The sequence below is a fragment of the Corvus hawaiiensis genome, chromosome 11 (assembly GCF_020740725.1).
Source record: "Corvus hawaiiensis isolate bCorHaw1 chromosome 11, bCorHaw1.pri.cur, whole genome shotgun sequence".
NCBI lineage: Eukaryota > Metazoa > Chordata > Aves > Passeriformes > Corvidae > Corvus > Corvus hawaiiensis.
This window is the reverse complement of record NC_063223.1, coordinates 12,150,862-12,168,231: the sequence shown is the minus strand read 5'-3', so window position 1 is coordinate 12,168,231 and position 17,370 is coordinate 12,150,862. Positions and strand designations below refer to the sequence as shown.

Below are 17,370 nucleotides of genomic sequence, written 5' to 3'. Positions count from 1 at the left end.
GAGACTCTGAGATAAGAGGTTGCTGTTAAGAGCATCAAATGCTTGTGTAGTCTCTGCAGGTTTTCCGATGAGTCTTTTTTTAGTGTTTCTGAAACAGCCACTAGCCAAATCTGAGTACTCTCTCATCATATGGAAAATAAAATGACAAACAAGTAAAGCATTGAAAATTTATAAGACTTTCTTAACAAGTTTCTCTTAATTCCAGAGAAAAACTCCAGTGTCTGACAGTTTTCATAAATGATGCTAACTGTTCTCCCCAGGGAAAGACATCAATAGAAGGGGTTTGAGTTGTTGTTGGGGCCCACCTCTGCATTCTCTGTAAGATGAAAAGAATCTCCCAAGAAGAGAAGAAAATACTGGAAAGAAAACAGCTTGTCTTGGGAGCTGCTTTGTTCACAATGGTAGCGCCACAATTCCTGTGTGTGGTCCCATGCCATTCCCAAGGCCTGACAGGCTGTTCAGTGCTTGCTGGTAGCAAGCTTGCTGCAATGCTTGGGAAGAAGCAGCTTGTAATGCTTCAGCCAGACTGCTCTGCAAGAGCAAAGAGGAGAAACAAGAGTAGGCAGAAGAGCACCATAGCGAGGGTTAGGGTTCCCTTATCAGACACTGTCATGGGTTGCAATTTCTGGGTTCTAAGCGTGGTGTGTTTTTTCCAGAAAGAGGTTTTAATATTCCACTTGGCCTGTTTCAACTGTGGTAGTTTTTGGTCTGGTAGATAACACAGTACCTTCAGCCACCATTTTCTGCCCTGAAGGAAACAATGGGTCCCATTTTGGGTGGAGAACTGTATCTGTGGTAGAAGGAAGAGGTAAATTTTCTCTTCACCTCCTGAAAAATTGTGGTACTAAGATGGATAAGCAGGAGCACAGAGACTGATCAGGATGCCAAAAATACCTTTATTCCTGCAGTGCTGCTGGCAGGTCAACACCCAAGGCTCTTGAGATGAAGAAACCGCTGTACTTGACTTCATAATCCTCTGTTTGCGTGGCCATAGCAACAAAACACTTTCCTCAACTGCTGCTGCAGTGGTTAAAATGGTTGCTTGTGCAATGCCAGCAGGTATCCTTCAGGTAGTTCAGGTCAACAGCCCAGTCCAAGTGCTGGCAGTCAGGGGAGCTCTGGAGTGAACAGGAGGGCAAGTCAGCAAGAGACCTGAGCAGGGCCTGGGAGGGGAACTGAGCTGTCCTAAAAGAAGGACATAAAAATACCCAGTCAGACATTAGAAGCCAAACCCCTCTCCTGGCCAGGCAATGTCAACAGGCTGCTGCTGTCACATTACCAGCCCATCTTGTGAATCTTGCTCTGATCCAGAGGTCCTGGGTACCTGTAGATCCCAGGATGGTTCCTGTTAGGCAAAGCAGTACAAAAGCAATTCCTGTCAGTCTTTCTATCTTATTCCAACACGTTGGTAAGAGCACATCTGTGGAGGACAAACACACAGGAAAATACTGCATAGACTATTTGCAGAGTAGGACAAGATGTGCTGCTTGTTCTACAGAGAGCTCTATGGCAGTCACTGTGCCTCAAATTGAACCCCCTGCATGTGAGGGGGTTGCAGTTTGCAAACCTTTTCCTGTATTTGCATTTGACACTAGCAGTCTTAAGCGTCCCATGACACTGCAGAAAAATTCTGTATCTGTGTCAGGGTTTTATCATGTGTCTACATAGCACTAATGTGGATTAGCAGCTGGATAATCTTTGGTTGAATGTGCTTTTGCTAAGTCAGTTAAACAAAACCCAAAGTACTGTGATCTAGAGAGTCAAGATCTGGAGGAGTTAAATTGTGGAGGATCTGCTTTGACCAGCAGTCACAGAGAACTCCCTTATTTTACTTATTAAGGCTGCAGATGGCTCAGCTGTGGGTCTGGAGGGAGCACAGTGAGAGCAGAGTGGGACAGAGGAGCTGCTGCCCCTTGGCTTTGGCTGTTTTGTAGGTAGTGAGAAGACTGTGTGCACTGTGTGTCTTGCTCCTTACAGCCACCTCGCTCAGAAGGTGTATGTGCGGTATGACAACTCGGGGTAGTGACCACAGCAGGAGAGGAATTGTTTACAGGATTGTTTTCTGGAATTATTGCACGACCATGCCACAAAATGGGCTTGCTGGCTGGCCCATGACTATGTGCTGCAATGGTGCTCACAGAGAAGGGGCTGCTCGGGCACTATCCCAGCCTGTAGATAACTGCCTGGAATTCAGCCAGGGCTCCCAGTTCTTGGCAGAGTGCCATACTCCTTGCCAACATTTCCCACGCAAAGGTGGGAAGGGCTGCCCTTTACTCCAGGTTGCCAAAGTCTGCCTGCACATACAGAACCTACTTAATGCTTCAGTTTGAGGCACAGAGCATATGCTGGCAAATGAGCTGCTTCCCAAATAGTCCTAGGTGTGTGGAAATACGTCAGGTGAGCGGGGGCAGCACAGGGCAGGACGGGAGCCTAGCTGTTGGCACTCGGCTCTCATCTCAGTTACATATTAAGAAAGGGAAGGATCCCTGACTGTTGCTCTGCCTCCGGTATTGGCTCTTCTCTGGCAGGCAAGTGAGTGTCCATGTGCTCTGAAATACTGTCTTGTGCAGCATGTTGCATGGGAAGCACTGACCTAATTAAAAGGAACCATTCCAGGTTAGGAGCTGCCAGTTTATGGCCTGCAAGAGGTCCCTCCTTGTGTGAAGGAACAGCTTGCAGCTCATCTCTGTTTTGCTAATCTAATTTAGTTAATCTTGCACTTTTGAGGGAGTTTCTTCCCACTCGTGGGCCTGAAGAGGTGGGTGTGTGAAGCTCACTTTGATTCTTTTTCTGTCTGCCATTAGATGTCTGTGGCAGAGACAGCAACTTGAAGACTGGCTGTATCTCATCTCTAACCATGTCAGCTTTGCTGTCATTGTCCAGCTGCTTCCCAGGACTCCGTGCTGCCCTCACTCCTAGCCAGCCTCTGGCATGGCTGTCATGTGATGCAGGCATGCTGTTCCTAAAGACTTGGGAACTGGTTCTGGTGTCCCAGCAGTTCCAGCTTGTTCCAAGGGCCTCACTGAAGCTCTTTTGGGGCCTCTGCAGTAAGACTTTACAAGAAGTATTCAAGGTAGAAATTCCAGGAAGACTTTCACCTCTAGTATTGACTGGATTGCATCGGGGTGCAGTCACCCCAGACATCTGGTCTTGGGTCTCAAGCCAAGCTCAACTTTTAAGAAGCTCTGCTGCTGTTGCAGTGCAAACACAAAATTTCCCATGCTGTGTCTTCCCAGGCTTGGCCCCTGCTGTCTCTTGAGGCTGCTCAAGATGCTTGTTGATTGTGACACTTCCTCAGGAGCCTCCTTAAGAAGGCTTTGGGGATAGAGGGGAAGGTCTGCCACAATATCTTAGCTCTGCTGACCAGGCTCAGATCTCTGGGCCAGGAAAGAAACAACCTAGGCTCTTTGCAGAGTCAATCAGTTTATTCAATTACTCGACAAGTGTTTGTTCTGCTGCCTGGAGGCAAGACTCGGAATTTACTGCCTTGAACTCCTAGACCACAGTGTTGTTGGGTTAGATGAAACCTTACTAAGTTTGCACAGCTGCTTGACAGGGTTGGGGACCCCAGGAAGGCCTGGAGGACTAGAGAGTCACTGAGTCAGTCTTGCAGGAGATACACAGTGCTTTTATCTGCCTGTACATGGCAGGATTCAAGAGATGACTTGATCCAAGAGGTGGTGTAAGATCAGTCTAATCTTAGCTGACAAGCATGGAAGGTGACCAGCAACTGGAAGCTGAGGCCACACACTCAAAGCAGAAAACAATCTTCTGTTCACCTTCTTTAGCACAGACTTATCTGACTGGTGTGGTTGATGATATTGGGCAGAGGGACATTTTTGCTATCCCTGGTGCCCTGGATCGTGGCTTGCCATGTGGGCAGAGTCTCCTGGGCAGGCTCCAGATACTCCTCTCCCTTTGCAGGAGCTGCAGAACTCTGCTCAGTTCTTTGTACCTTCACCTGGAGATCCTACTATAGTCCAGGCCCTCCTCTGCCATTCACGCTTGCCCTCTCCAAAACCTTTGTTTCTAACTGGCCACAAACCTGTCCTCTGTTCAGCAACTCATTGCTTTTTCTGGCTTTCAGCCTGAGCCCATTGCCTACAGATCTCTTTACCCCTTTAGCTCAGTTTCTTGTCACCATGTGTGACACTCCTGTTTTTCCTGTCTGGCTGTGCTGTGCTCTCAGGGAGGTGACATATTCCTCTTCACTCTGCGCTGAAGCAGTATTCCTCCATGCTTCTCCCTGGCATCCTGCACTGTTCCCACTGTGCTTCCATCATGGTATCGTGCTCTGGGCCCAAACACTCTGCCTGCTCTCCTTCACACTGACTTCCTCCACTTTATCTTCCAAAGGCACGGAGAGAAGTAGATGTCACTCAACAGCTGCTCCCCCTTCCCTTACAAATTCCTTGCTTTCCAGGGAAAGTTATCCCTGTCTGATCTCCTGAAGGTCTCTCTAACAGTATATGCTGCACTTTTGCTTTCAGCGAAGTACCTTCATTTTTACTTTGGCAGTACATGCCCCAGGAAAAGCACCATTTTGCAAGATGGGGTTCTCCCAGTACTCTGACCCTCACTCAGTTCACTGAGCAGCCAAAGAACAAGGTCTGTGTGAGACAGGTGAAGCTCTGCTCTTCCTGATTTCTGCTGTCATGCCCTTTAGGAGCCTGAACTGCTAGACAGGGATATTACCCCCAAACTGCAGCTGTGATGGGAAGCTGATATACAGGGAATTGTGTGACTCCCCTTCTGTGCTTGCACAGCCAGCTCAGGACCACACTTCCCACTGCTCAACCTTGGCTGTATTGATCAGACTAATTAAATGGCAGTCCTGGAATTAGATTGAGATTGCAGATATGTTTCCTGCTGTGCATCTCGTCCCACTCTTGCCTTCCAGTCTAGCTCAGGTCCTTCTTGCTGTGGGAGAGCCTGTCTTTCTGGCTGTTCTCCTGGTCCCTTGGGGAGCAGCTGCAGTGCGCCACTGCTATTCTTAGCTGTGAAGACAGCGTGCAAGTACCTGGCCCAGCAGAGCTGGAGCTGGAGCACTGCTCTCTGCCCAGCAGAACTCAGATAAATTATCCAGAAGATCTTGGTAGTGTGTAATTGAGCAGCTCTGCCACAGGCTGTGCTTCCAGCTATGTACACTCTGCTGTGCAGCAAGGCACAGTAATTGCTTGCTCCCTTGGAAGCCAAGAGCTGTGGGTTTGTCTCAAGTGATTGTGCCCTCTTCTCTGAGATTTTGGAGGGACTCCTCAGATTCACTTAACCATGTTTCATGCTTCTTTCTTTCCTGGTGGGAGGTTGCATACATCAAACAATTATCCTTCCTCAGCTATTTAGCCTGTCCTAAAGATGTTTTGTCACCTGATTTTTGGCACAGCCCTTTCTTTAACACAGAAATGAAGAGACGTTCAGGTGCTGGGGGTAGGTGTTCTGGGTACGCCTTGAGCACTGGCTCTGTTCAGATCTGGTGGTAATGGCTCAGGAGTGATCTGCTTTCTAACTGCTGCCAGGACAATGATCTCTAAGTCTTTCCCAGCACTAACCAAGTCACAGCCTTGATTTGCCCTGCTGCCCTGGGATGTGCTAACAGCTACAACAAGCAACAGGGGAATGTCCTTTGTACAGCACAACTTTCACATCTGTGAAGGTTTCAGGGCAGGATGTGCTGTTCCATCTCTCTAATGGGTTTCTCAGTTCTGCATGGCCATCTGCTTCATGCTGGCTCTCTCCTGTCCAGCTCCCGGTGTGCTCCTGCTGATTTGTTGGCCCCAGCCAGCTTGGCTCTCCCTTCGCTTTCAAAGGAAAGGCTGGGTCTGGGGCCCAGCCAGAGCTGCATGTTGCACCGTGGTCCCTGAGTGTCAACAGTGCTGGCACAGGCGCTGCTGGCCGTCCGCCCGGCAGGTCCCTGGCATTAGTGCCAGCAAAAAGCATGTGGCTGAATGATCTGACTGATCGAGCCGTCTCCCTCTCTCTCTGCCCCAGATCGGCGGACCATTCTCTGCCCGGATCTTCCGTTTCCACAGACTTTGGCAGCTGGCAGATGGTGACAGGGTGTGGCAGTATTCGGGAGCAGGCAATCCTGAACACAGACGCCTCTCTCCCTTGCAGCTTCCCGGATGAGTTCTCTAGCACTTGCCTGTAAGTGTCTCAAATGCAGGATCTCTCCTTGGGTCTCTTGGCTGCCTGCGAGCACTGCAACTTTATCACTCTGGCACTTTCGGAGAAGCCTGGGAGCCCATAACAAACTGTTCCATCTTCTCTGCCTTGTGTTTTCTATGCACAAACTCAGTCCCTCAGCACTCTTTGCTTATGCTGAACACAGAAAGAAAATGGCACTTTTTCTGCCTAATGATGGGGGAGCACTTTGCTTTCTGTAGGAAGAAGAGGTTTTTCTCTCTTCCTTGAAGATGCTGAATTTGGTCATAATTGAGTGCGGTTGAGGATTCATGTTTGTCAGGACAGGACTGGTAACCCAGATTTTCTTGCTTTTGGATTTTGCTCACCTACATCTCCCAACTGGGGTCAGATCCCTGCTGGAGTAAGAGAAGGACTTTCCTTCTGTAACCCAAATTTTGTCTGGCCTTGTGCAGCATCATTTTCAGGTGCTGTGCCTGACCAGTGCAGAGCCACAGAGACCGTGCGTCCTGCCACATCCTGCCATGCGAAATGGCTGGGAGGCAAATGTTCCTCCCCAAATAGAAATCCACCTCTGGAAGCTTGAAAGACTGGAGATGCGCTTTAATTGCTATTAGAAGAGAATCTTGGTTTGTGCCTTCAGGCTGCAAACTCTCCATCAAGAAACTGAAATGGCAGATCAGGGGCTGCTGCTAGCAAGCAGTGCAAGAGCTGTGCTGCCAGATGCTCAGGCCCTTACTGAGATATGAGTACGTGCTTTGGAGGCAGAGTGCAAGCCACATGAAAACCCATGTCTCCTGTGAGAGACAGGCTGCCTGCCCTGGCTCTCTGTCTCATGTGGCTGCATGCTGTGCTGCTGAACAGAGCAGAGCAGCTGCCTTCAAGTTAGGGTGAAGCTACAAGATCCATGAATTGACAGATGAAAACATTGCAAGAGATGTTGGACATGGCCTGGCCAGGATTTGCTCTTCTTTCCTGAGGACACACTGAGTTGCTCCTGCAGTAGTTTGGAGATGGGCAAGGGAGAAGGGACTCAAGGATAGGCATCTGAATAGTGACTGCTTTACTGTGTCCTGAGCCTGGCTGTGCTTGGTCACTGCTGATCACCAGCAAGTTGTTTCTGCCCTTGGAGCTGGATCTGACGTCAGAATAGGGAATTCAGTAGAGAAACATGAATCAAGTTTGATAGGCTTTAGGCTTATGCAGTTTGGAAAGTGACTGCTTGGGGCAGTGGATTCAAAAGGAGGAGAACAGTGGTGGTGCTTTTCCTGTGGGTGATCTGCCCTGTTCAGCTATTCACTAAAGCTGTGGGTTGCTTGGCGGCTGGGGACTGCTCAACTGAAGGTGCTGGGACCAGGCAGTGCATTGAAAGGATGAAGAGTTCCCAGGGGTGTTGTGTTGATCTTAACCCAGAGCCTCCACCCTCTCTCTGCTCTGCATCAGCCCTGTTTGCTCAGGACTCCATTGTGGTTTTATCCCAGTTTTTCACAGCCCGACACAGTATGATTTTTTTCTTTTAACTCCATTTAAGTTCCCACTTTGCATCTTCACTGGCAGCAGCTCGATGAAGGTATGCTTTTCACAGCCTACTTCTTGTGCTTGTGTGGGGCTTGTCAGGCCTTACTTCGAGCTGGGGCTTTGACAGCCTCCTCTCATCCCGCACCCCGAGCTGCAGGCGAGCGGGCAGGCTGTAGGAAGTGTAGCGGGGCAGAGTGCTGTGGATTTGGCAAGGAAGCGTGACCTGCCTCCGCGGTGAACTGTTCAGGGTGAAGTGCTGCAGCTGGTCTGTAGGGCTTGGTGGGAAGCAGTGGCTGGCTGCTTGACCCTGTGCCTTGGAGTGTCTCACTCCATGAAACAAACCCAAAAACCCAAATACAAAATCTGCCCTGTAAAGAGGTGTGAGAGCCACAAGACACGGGACCTAACTGCTGCACGCCCTCGCTTACCTCTGCGCGTGACATCTGAGATCGCTGTACTCGGGTGCAAGTAAGTCCTGCCTTCATGGAGCTTATTTTAAATGCTAGCAGGTTTGCGAGTTCCACGTCCTAATTAGGTTGCCAAAAAGCATCGCTAATGTGTTTAGATATGTTGTTGCCTTTTTTTGCCCTCTGGCTTCTCTTTATTATCAGACACAGTAAACAGCGGCCTGGTTGGCTGCCTCGGCATCACTTGCTGTTTATAGGCCTCCCACCATATCCTCTTGCTGCTGTTTCCGGACCGAAGCTGTTGGCTGTGGGTGGTTAACACTTCCATTCAGATGAGCTGTGCCAATTTATAGCCAGCCCAGGCGCTGGAAGATTAAAGAGAATTTTTTATGGGGAAGGTTCGCACTGTGCCCTTGGAGTGACCTTTGAGGAATGTCTTAATCTCTCTGGGAACCACTGGCATGTCGCAGAGGCACCACAGCAAGGATTGTTTTAGGTTGGAGAGCTTGGAACAGCTGCCTCTGAGCCCCAGTCTTGCTTTCCCCTGCTCCCTCAGCTGAAGTCTCGCCTTCCTTCTGCTGTTTTCCCCCTGCCCCTAACCAGGTGTGTGGATCAACAGGAGAGGAGAGCAGGTCCCATGGGAAGTCATGCCCTAGTCTGCTCCTGTTTCCCAAGAGCAGCCAGGCTGGGGAGCAGCAGTAAAGCACTACTCAGCTCTTCTCTTCCTATGGCTGGAGTGCTCCTTGGGGCTTTTGTCACCTTGTCTGCTCCCTCTCATCCCCCCTTTCCAAAAAGCTGTCTGTGCTGGCACAAGCACACGAGGCTGGGGCTGGTGGAAGTGAGGGATGGTTGCAAATAGGTTGGAAGCGACTGTCCGGGCACAGCATATGTGGACAGGCTTCATTTGTGTGAGGAGAAGAGGGAGCTGGTGCAGGGGCTGATACCAGCATCCACTTGGCCAAAGCACCACTTTATTTATGAACTGCAGCCTTGTGAGCACCATGGTGGTGGGAGAAATGGGACAGTGGGGTGTGTGAAGGAGGAAACCCCGTGGGGAACAGGAGACTGAGGCTGCAAGTAGCTCCGTGGGTTGGGTTGGATGAGGAGGCAGTGGCACCAGCTGCCATCAGCTCTGTGGACAGAGCCTTTTGGGGCTGGTGCTGCTTTAGCCTCTGCAGTGCATTGAGCACCACAGACCTGCCAGCGCTGTGGACAGAGCCTTGGTCCTGCTGCCAGCCCTGTGTCAGGAGTGAGAGCTGGGATGTGGAGAAGGATGGCTGCAGGTACTGACCTCCCCTTCTCTCTCCTAGACTGGTGTCGGCAAGTGACCGTGAGTCCCGTCTGGAAGAAGTGCGTTCTGCCTTTCTGGCAAGCTACAGCCGGACCATCGGCCTAAAGGCCGTGCCCCCCAGCCCCTCAGGGGCCATTGGTGGCCTCCTCGAGCAGTTCGTGCGAGGCGTGGGACTGAGAGGCAGCAGCACCCTCTGAACACGGCGTTCCCAGACCACTGCCTGGAAAACTGGGGCTGGCACGTCCCCCAGCAGAGTCCTGGGACCCTCTTCTCGGTGCGGGCACCTGCTGCACCCAGCGCCCGCCGCCAGTCCCCCCTGCCTGGGGCTGGGGGGTGCGGGGTCTTCGGCGAGTCTCTGCAGTAAATGACCCGAGCTGTGCCCTCTCCTGCCTCTTCTCTGGGCTGCGGGCGGGGGCAGCGGGGGCGGGCGGGGATCGGCGCGGGGGAGCTGCGCTGCCGGGGGCGCCGCTCACTATAAATAGTCCGGCCCACTCTCCGCGAGCGTTGGCACCGAAATAACACCGAGCCGAACCCGGGAGGAAGCCCCCGGTGGGGCGGGCTGGGGGCTGAGCCCCTTCTGCCCCTGACTGGGAATCGTGGGCGGGACGTGCCGGTGGAGCCCCAGGAGCCGAACCCCTTGGTGCCCGGGTTGGTGCCCCCGCTGCCGGCAGGGAAGGGCTGTCGTGCTCGAGATGTGCTGAGCCGCACCGTGCCCGTGCCGTACCCGCCCCCGGCCGCGCCTCCTCGGCGGCGCGGGAGGAGGCGGCGCGGAGCATCGGCGGCGCCCGGGCGGGGATGGCGGCTCCGGGAGCGCTGGAGCCGGCGGCCGGCAGCGTGCCGGGCACCAAGGTGGAGCTCACCGTGTCCTGCCGGTGAGCCGGGAGCCGGGTGGGGGAGCGGGAGGGCGGCGGCTAGTCCGTGGACAGGGGTGGGTGCGAAACGCACGGGGATGCGCTGCGGGGCTGCTCGCTGCGTCCCGCTGCCCGCCGCTCAGCCCCTGGCTCAGGGGGTACTGAGCTGCGCGTCCTCGTCCCTCCCCGGGTAGCTCTCGGTGTCAGGGCGTATGCCCAGCGTCCCTCTGCCCTGCTGCCACCTGTCCCGTCCCCTTCATGGGGTCCCATGGAATGCTGGCACCGGGCACGGCTGCGTGAAGCGACCCGATGCCCTCACCCGGGGCTGGGGCGGGGGACGGCCCCTCGCGGGGCGATGCTTGTAGGACGTGGGTGATGCCGGCGGGGCGCGGGGTGCCTGCGCTGGCTGCGAGCGGCTGCCCGGCTCTGCTCATCTCTGCCCGGCTCGGCGAGCTCGGTGCAAGGCAACGGGACCGGGAGCGTGGCAGCATTAGCGATGGCGGGATGGGGACTGCGGGAGAGGGGCTGCTCGATGCCCCAGCTTCTGGCCAGGGTCCGCCGGTCAAGCGGCGGCGGCTGAGCCGGTCTGCCGGCGGCTAAATATAGCCCCTCGGAGGCACCGCTGTCTGCGGCCGGGGGTCCCGCTCGCAGGGACAGGCACCAGCGTCCTACTGGGAGGTAGCGTCCCCGTGCCGTGGGTCCTGTGGCACGGAGCACCCCGACCGGAATGGGCACCTCCAGCATATCCCCGAACTATGCAAACTCTGGGCCGGGCCGGGGGCTGTCGTGTCCTCCCTCTTCCCGCGGCTGAGCCCTGGCCCCCGCTGCCAGCTTCCCGGACGGCAGGCAGAGGGATTGCGGGGCTGCGGGGCTGGGCAGCTCCAGGCAGGGACCGGGGGTCACACCTGGAGACAACCCAGGGCAGGGGTAGCCTTCGGCTTCGCAGCCCCAGGACCCAGCCCACACCAGGGTGGGGTCTCTCCCCTGCGCGCTGGGGCCTGGGGAGCTGGCTTAGCCCCGCAGCCCCCGGCCGTGCCCCAGCCCACCCTGTGCTGCCACCCTGGGGGTGCGGGAAGTATCCCAGCAGAGCCGGTAGCATTCCCCGGCACTTTCCGGTGTCACACCGCGCACAGGACGACGATCAATCGCTCTGCCGGTAGCTGTGTCGGGGGATGCCCACTGGCTGCTCAGCCCCTGCTCCAAGTGTCTCCTTTCTTCTCACTTCTGCACCCCACCATTAGCCAAGCTCCTGCTGCCGGGGCGCGGCGGGCACTTAGCCGGCGCCGGCGGCACCGGGGAAGGTTTCATCCTGTAAATGGGTTCCCTGTCATATTCAATCACCATCAGCGCTGGAGACGCTGCTTGCCGCTCGCCCGGCTGCCCCACCGAACCTTGCAGAGAGAGCCAGCGTGTCTCCCTGGAGTGCCGATGCTCTTATCCATGGGTGCCAGCACGGCCTTCCGGCATGGTGCTGACCTGTGGTCAGGGGGATGGACATGGGGATCCGTTGCGGGGCCAGGTGGGTGGTGCTCAGGGTAGCTCACGCCTGGCTCTTCCCCCAGGAACCTGCTGGACCTGGACACCTTCTCCAAGTCCGACCCAGGTGGGTGGCGGAGCCGGGCAGGGGCATGGCATGGCACGGACACGGCATGGCACGGCAGCCTGGCTCTGCTCCTCTCTCCGCAGTGGTGGTCCTCTTTGTGCAGGTCTCGGGGAGCAGCGAGTGGAAGGAGGTGAGCGTGGCCCCCTCTCCTGGCTAATCCCCGGCTGGGTTAAACGGGCCCATATGGCCACCCGTGTCCGCGCTAATGATCCGGCCGCGCCAGCAGCGCTAATCCCCCACCGGGATTAGCGCCGAGGCAGCTGCGATGGGGACGGGTCCTGGGGGGGCCACCCTCACCCCTCTCCTTGCAGTTTGGACGCACCGAGGTGATCGACAACACCCTGAACCCTGACTTTGTCCGCAAGTTTGTCCTCGACTACTACTTCGAGGAGAAGCAAAACCTCCGCTTCGATGTGTGAGTAAGGTGGCCAGGGAAGGGCTTGGCCCCACTGAGGGTGGAACAAAGCACCGAGTCAGTAATAAATAAGGATGACAAATAAGAATACAGTGTCGAATAGCCCGGATGGGTGGGGAAGTGGGGCTGTGTGCTGGAGCATCCCTGCAGGCACCAGCTCAGGGCTCTGCTCTCCCACACTAGCTACAACGTGGACTCCAAGAGCTGCTCCGCTTTAAAGCAGGTGAGCACAGCCTGGCCCGGGGGGACGCATAGTGACGCCCCGGTGTGACACTATGGTGGGACACCCCGAGGCTGTGCCCTATGTGGGTGCTGTTGGGGTGGGACGCGTGCCCCTCTGAGGGCTCTAACCTGCTCTCCATCTCTCCGTGCCCCATGGGAACTGGCAGAAGGTAGGTGCCTGCCACACACCAGCCTCTGCTCTGCCCTGGGAACCCAGACCTCATGGGAGTACCTGGTGGGGCAGGATGAGGCCAGGACACACCATAGGGGTGGCTTTTGAGAGGCAGAAGGGGTGTAGGGAGGCCCGAGGGATCTAGGACAGGTCAGGCCATGTAGAGCAGTTCAGGGGGGAACACAGGATGGGGCCAGGGCTGTGGGGATGCCCTGGGGACACAGAATGAGTGTAAGGCACATGAAGCGGGCACCTGGGGTAGTCCTGGGGATGCACAATGGGTCCTGGGCTGCGAGGTGGCTCTTGGGTCACAGTGTAGGTTCAGGACACTTGGGGTGGCCCAGAGTCAAGTTGGTGGCAGGTCCCATGGGTGCATTGCAAGAGAAAGGGGTGGGTGTGGGTGGTGGGGCACTGGGGCAACAGCCCTCCAGGGTCTCACAGTGGTTTTTTTGGGGGCACAGGACTTCCTGGGGCAGGCATTTGTGGCACTGGGAGAGGTGATTGGGTCCCAGCGGGGACGCCTGGAGAGACCCCTAACGTGAGTCAAACCCTGTGGTGTGATGAGGTGAGGTGGGAGGGTCCCACACTGTGTCTCCACTACCTGCCCCACTGGACCCCTCCCTGCATGTCCTGTGATGGAGATTCTGGTCACACTGCCAAGCACCACCAGCTGTGGGACAGAAGACCCAGTCCTGACCCCAACTCTTGCCCCTGAACTGTCCTCCTTGTCCCCAAGCTGACTGCATGCCTCTGGTTCCAGGGGTGTCCCAGGGAAGCGGTGTGGGACTATCCTGCTGCTGGCTGAGGAGCTTAGCAACTGCCGGGTGAGTACCCATGTACCAGCTGCAGTGAGGAGAGGGCTGCATGGTCCCTCAGTACAGAAGCTGCTGGTGCCACGGGTGAGGAAGTGGTTGGCAGTGACAGTCCCTGTCCCCAGGACATCGTCACAATGCAGTTGTGTGCCAACAAGCTGGACAAGAAGGACTTCTTTGGAAAATCTGACCCTTTCCTCGTCTTCTATCGCAGCAATGAGGATGGCACGTGAGCACAGGGACCCAATGGGGCAGGCAGGGTGCCAATGTCACCAGACAGCATGGCCCAACCCTGCCCTGTCCCCCCAGCTTTACTATCTGCCATAAGACAGAGGTGGTGAAGAACACACTCAACCCGGTGTGGCAGCCCTTCACCATCCCCGTGCGTGCCCTCTGCAATGGCGACTACGACCGGTACAGGAATGGGGATGGGGCCAGAGCAGGGTATGAGCAGTTCTTTGTGGGCTTGTCCCCGCAGCAGCAGACAGCTCAGAACTGGGTCCCGATTGGGTTTTTTCTCTTTTGCAACCCAAATTACATAAAGGCATCTCCCTCCTTTCCAGGGCCCCCACCGTGACCCAAATTTCTCGCTTCCCTCTCGGCAGAGCCGCAGGCTGGGCAGGCAGGGTGGCTCTGCTGGAAGCTGGTGGGCAGGATGCTCACTGTGGGTTGGGCTGCGGGGCTGGATGTCCCCAGATCAGGGGCTGGAGGGGCTGTGCCAGCCTGGCTGGTGGCTCACCCACTGTGCACCTTCACTTTCAGGACGGTGAAGATAGATGTCTACGACTGGGACCGGGATGGGAGGTGAGGCAAGGGACATCAGGGTGCAGCTGAAGCTTACCAGGGCACCTCTCACCCAGGTGCCTGGCCATGCTGACCCTGTGTTCCTCCTGCAGCCACGACTTCATTGGGGAATTTGCCACCAGCTACCGGGAGCTCTCTCGCGCACAGAGTCAGTTCACAGTGTATGAGGTAGGGTAGTGGGTCAGGGTGAGAGCAGGGTGCACTCCATGCTGGGACTGACCTAGCCTCGTGCCTGCAGGTGCTGAATCCCAGGAAGAAATGCAAGAAGAAGAAATATGTGAATTCTGGCACTGTGAGTGGGGCTGGGGAGTTCCTGAACCTCCTGCCTTTCAGGGGCTGGTGCTGCTCCACCTGCTGTGTGTGCCAGGTTGGGGGGCTCCAGATCTGATCCCCTGTGCCCACAGGTGACACTTCTCTCTTTCTCCATTGAGTCTGAGTTCACCTTCGTTGACTACATACGGGGCGGGTGAGTGGGGGGCCAGGAGCCCCCTGGCTCCTTGAGATCCCCCATGGTTGAGGGTCTCGGGGCAAGGACAGTGGTGACAGCAAAGGTGCAGCCTGGGGGTGACAAGGGGGCAGTGGGGCTGGGAAGTAGATGCAGAATGGTGGCATGGGGCTGTGGGGTGCTGGCTGGGGAAGGGGAAGCCCAGGCAATGGGTCTGGGCAGGGAAACACCAGCACTGTAGGGCTGGAAGATGGTATGGCATCCCTGTGCCGTGGGGCCGGCAGCCTCCCTCGCTCTCCCCCTTAAGGACGCAGCTGAATTTCACTGTTGCCATTGACTTCACGGCCTCCAATGGTGAGTGCACCTGGTGTCTGGGGGGTCCCCATCACCGTGGGGCTGGCCATGGGGCGGGTGCGATGGGCACTGTGCCGCAGGGTTGCCATCACAGCCCACCTCACTGCACTACGCGAGCCCCTACCAGCTGAGCGCCTATGCCCTGGCACTGAAGGCAGTGGGGGAAATCATCCAGGACTACGACAGCGACAAGCTCTTCCCTGCCTACGGCTTTGGTGCCAAAGTCCCACCTGACGGCAAGATCTCCCACCAGTTTCCTCTGGTGCGCCCTCCCTGTGGGTCAGGGCTGAGGGTGAACCCAAACTCCCTGGCTGTGGGGCAGAGCTGGTCTTGGGGTGTCCACAGCAGTGTGGCAGGGGGGAGAAGCACCCTGGTTACATCCTGCCCCAGAATCCCACAGCCTGGGGGGCACCAGGAGCTGTGGTCCTCCTCCAAGTGCCCATCTTTGTCCCCCAGAACAACAATGTGGAGAACCCCAGCTGTGCTGGCATTGAAGGCGTGCTGGAGTCCTACCTCCAGAGCCTGCGCACCGTCCAGCTCTACGGTCCTACCAACTTTGCTCCTGTCATCAACCAGGTGGCTGGGTGAGCTCTGGGGCACTCTTCCCCCTTTGCCATCCCCAAATGCCATCTGTCCCACAGAAGGGCCGACTGCCCCACACCAGTGGAGTGCTTGAGGGATCCCATCCCTTTTCCCCATAGGACAGCCGCCCAGGTGACCGACGGCTCACAATACCATGTCCTCCTCATCATCACTGACGGTGTCATCTCTGACATGCTGCAGACCAAGGAAGCCATTGTCACTGTGAGTGCACCCTTGTTGCTCTGAGTTCACCTCACATGGGCACTATCCTGGCTGACACCCTGCCCCTGCTCCACAGGCTTCCTCCCTGCCCATGTCCATCATCATTGTGGGAGTAGGTCCAGCTGAGTTTGAGGGTGAGTTGGGACTTGGGGACACCAGGGAAGAGGGATGGAAACATCGTCCCTTCCTCTGGGATGCCAAAGGCATCCAAAGGGCTGGTGTTTCCATCCCCGGTGTTCACCCCACTGAGGCTTGGTGACACCAGCTGTCACCCCCAGCCATGGAGGAGCTGGACGGTGATGAGGTACGGTTGTCTTCCCGGGGACGGTATGCCGAGAGGGACATTGTACAGGTAACTCTGGCATTGAATCCAGACCCACCATGGGTGAGAGATGCTCAGTCCTCCTTGCTGACCCCCACAGCACCAGAGCTCTTTCCAACCGGACTGCAACATTCTTGCCCTCAAAGTTTGTGCCGTTTCGGGATTACGTGGACGACTCGGGCAACCAGGTGCTGAGCATGGCCCGTCTGGCCAAGGACGTGCTGGCTGAGATCCCTGAGCAGCTGCTCTCTTACATGAAGACCCGTGACATCAAGCCTCGCCAGGCAGATCCCGAGTAGCTCTTCCATGAGCCATGGGACTGGCTGGTGGGGCGAGAATACGTCACCTTTCTTCTGCTGGTGGCCAGGGCTTAAGCATGGAGATGTGGCCCCATTAGGGAGATAATCAGCTGCTATGGTTGGTGAAAACATGGCTGGGACACGCTTCTGGCAGTGAGACCACAGGGCTGGACATCCTCGGCTGCCTCTTCCTCCCGCCTGACGTCCAGCAGATAGGCGGGACTGTCCCTCGGCCGTGGCAGCGCGGGCAGGGCCAGCGAGGGGGGGACACAGTGTGTGTGTGTGTGTCCCGGGAGAGCAGCCTGGCGTGTGCCCCAGGGGAAGGCTGACCCTCAGTGCCTGCCGGGGGTCTCAGCCCCGCTGCTCCTTGGGGTAGCGGCCTCGCCCTGCTCCTGCCTGCGCCCCATTCCTGCCTGCACCCCGCTCCTGCCTGTGCCCTCTCCTCCGGCTCTGCTGACCAGGGCTGGCCGGCCCGCCCCGTGCCCTGCCCCACGGCCGGGGCTCCCGCCACCGGGGGGTACCGGGGCGGAGGGCAGCCGGGTCTCTACTGCGTTACCGACTGTAAATAAACTGCTCAACCGGGTCTGCTGCCGTGCTGGGGTAGGGGGACCGGGGAGACCAAGGGGGACAGGAGGCACGGGTGGGGTGGGGCGGGGGAGGCCAGGGGGGCCGATGGTACCGGGGGGCGTGTAGCCGGGCCGGGGGAACCGGGAGGACCTTGGAGATCGGGGTGACCTGGGGAACCGAGGAGTCGGGAGAGACCGGGAGGACCGAAGGGGTGAGGGGGGCGAGGGGAGCCGGGGTGGGGCGGGGCCGGGCGGTGGCAGCGGGGTCTGTGATTCGAGGCGGCAGATTCGCCACCGCCATCGCGGCGGGACCCGGCCCGGCCCCGCCGCTCCCACGTGGCCTC

General features: G+C 56.8%; 2 protein-coding genes across 5 annotated transcripts in view; both read left to right on the top strand.

Moving 5' to 3' along the window:
* MTMR14 (myotubularin related protein 14) overlaps positions 1-9,736 on the top strand; it is a 31,483-nt gene extending 21,747 nt beyond the window's left edge. Inside the window, exons 18-19 of one of the 2 annotated variants that reach the window (XM_048315590.1) lie at positions 5,989-6,144; positions 9,377-9,736. In XM_048315590.1, the coding sequence (XP_048171547.1) occupies positions 5,989-6,144; positions 9,377-9,554 (334 nt within the window). In that variant the 3' untranslated portion in view covers positions 9,555-9,736. The remainder of the gene's footprint in view (positions 1-5,988; positions 6,145-9,376) is intronic. The other variant, XM_048315591.1, reaches the window with a different exon arrangement.
* A 364-nt stretch (positions 9,737-10,100) lies between these two features.
* CPNE9 (copine family member 9) lies at positions 10,101-17,043 on the top strand. Of its 3 annotated transcripts, none has more exons than XM_048315764.1 (21): positions 10,101-10,229; positions 11,771-11,811; positions 11,895-11,941; positions 12,123-12,226; positions 12,410-12,449; positions 12,616-12,618; positions 13,082-13,158; positions 13,381-13,444; positions 13,558-13,661; positions 13,742-13,846; positions 14,195-14,236; positions 14,329-14,404; positions 14,475-14,528; positions 14,641-14,702; positions 14,989-15,035; positions 15,116-15,297; positions 15,492-15,619; positions 15,737-15,839; positions 15,916-15,973; positions 16,053-16,191; positions 16,308-16,448. In XM_048315764.1, the coding sequence occupies exons 1-21, from the start codon at positions 10,153-10,155 to the stop codon at positions 16,354-16,356; spliced, it is 1,602 nt and encodes a 533-aa protein (XP_048171721.1). In that variant the 5' UTR covers positions 10,101-10,152; the 3' UTR covers positions 16,357-16,448. The 3 variants fall into 3 exon arrangements, 2 of the variants coding, with proteins under 2 accessions (XP_048171721.1, XP_048171720.1); XR_007206124.1 differs by having other exon boundaries at positions 10,102-10,229; positions 16,105-16,191; positions 16,308-16,400; XM_048315763.1 differs by having other exon boundaries at positions 10,103-10,229; positions 16,118-16,191; positions 16,308-17,043.
* The last annotated feature ends 327 nt before the right edge of the window (positions 17,044-17,370 follow it).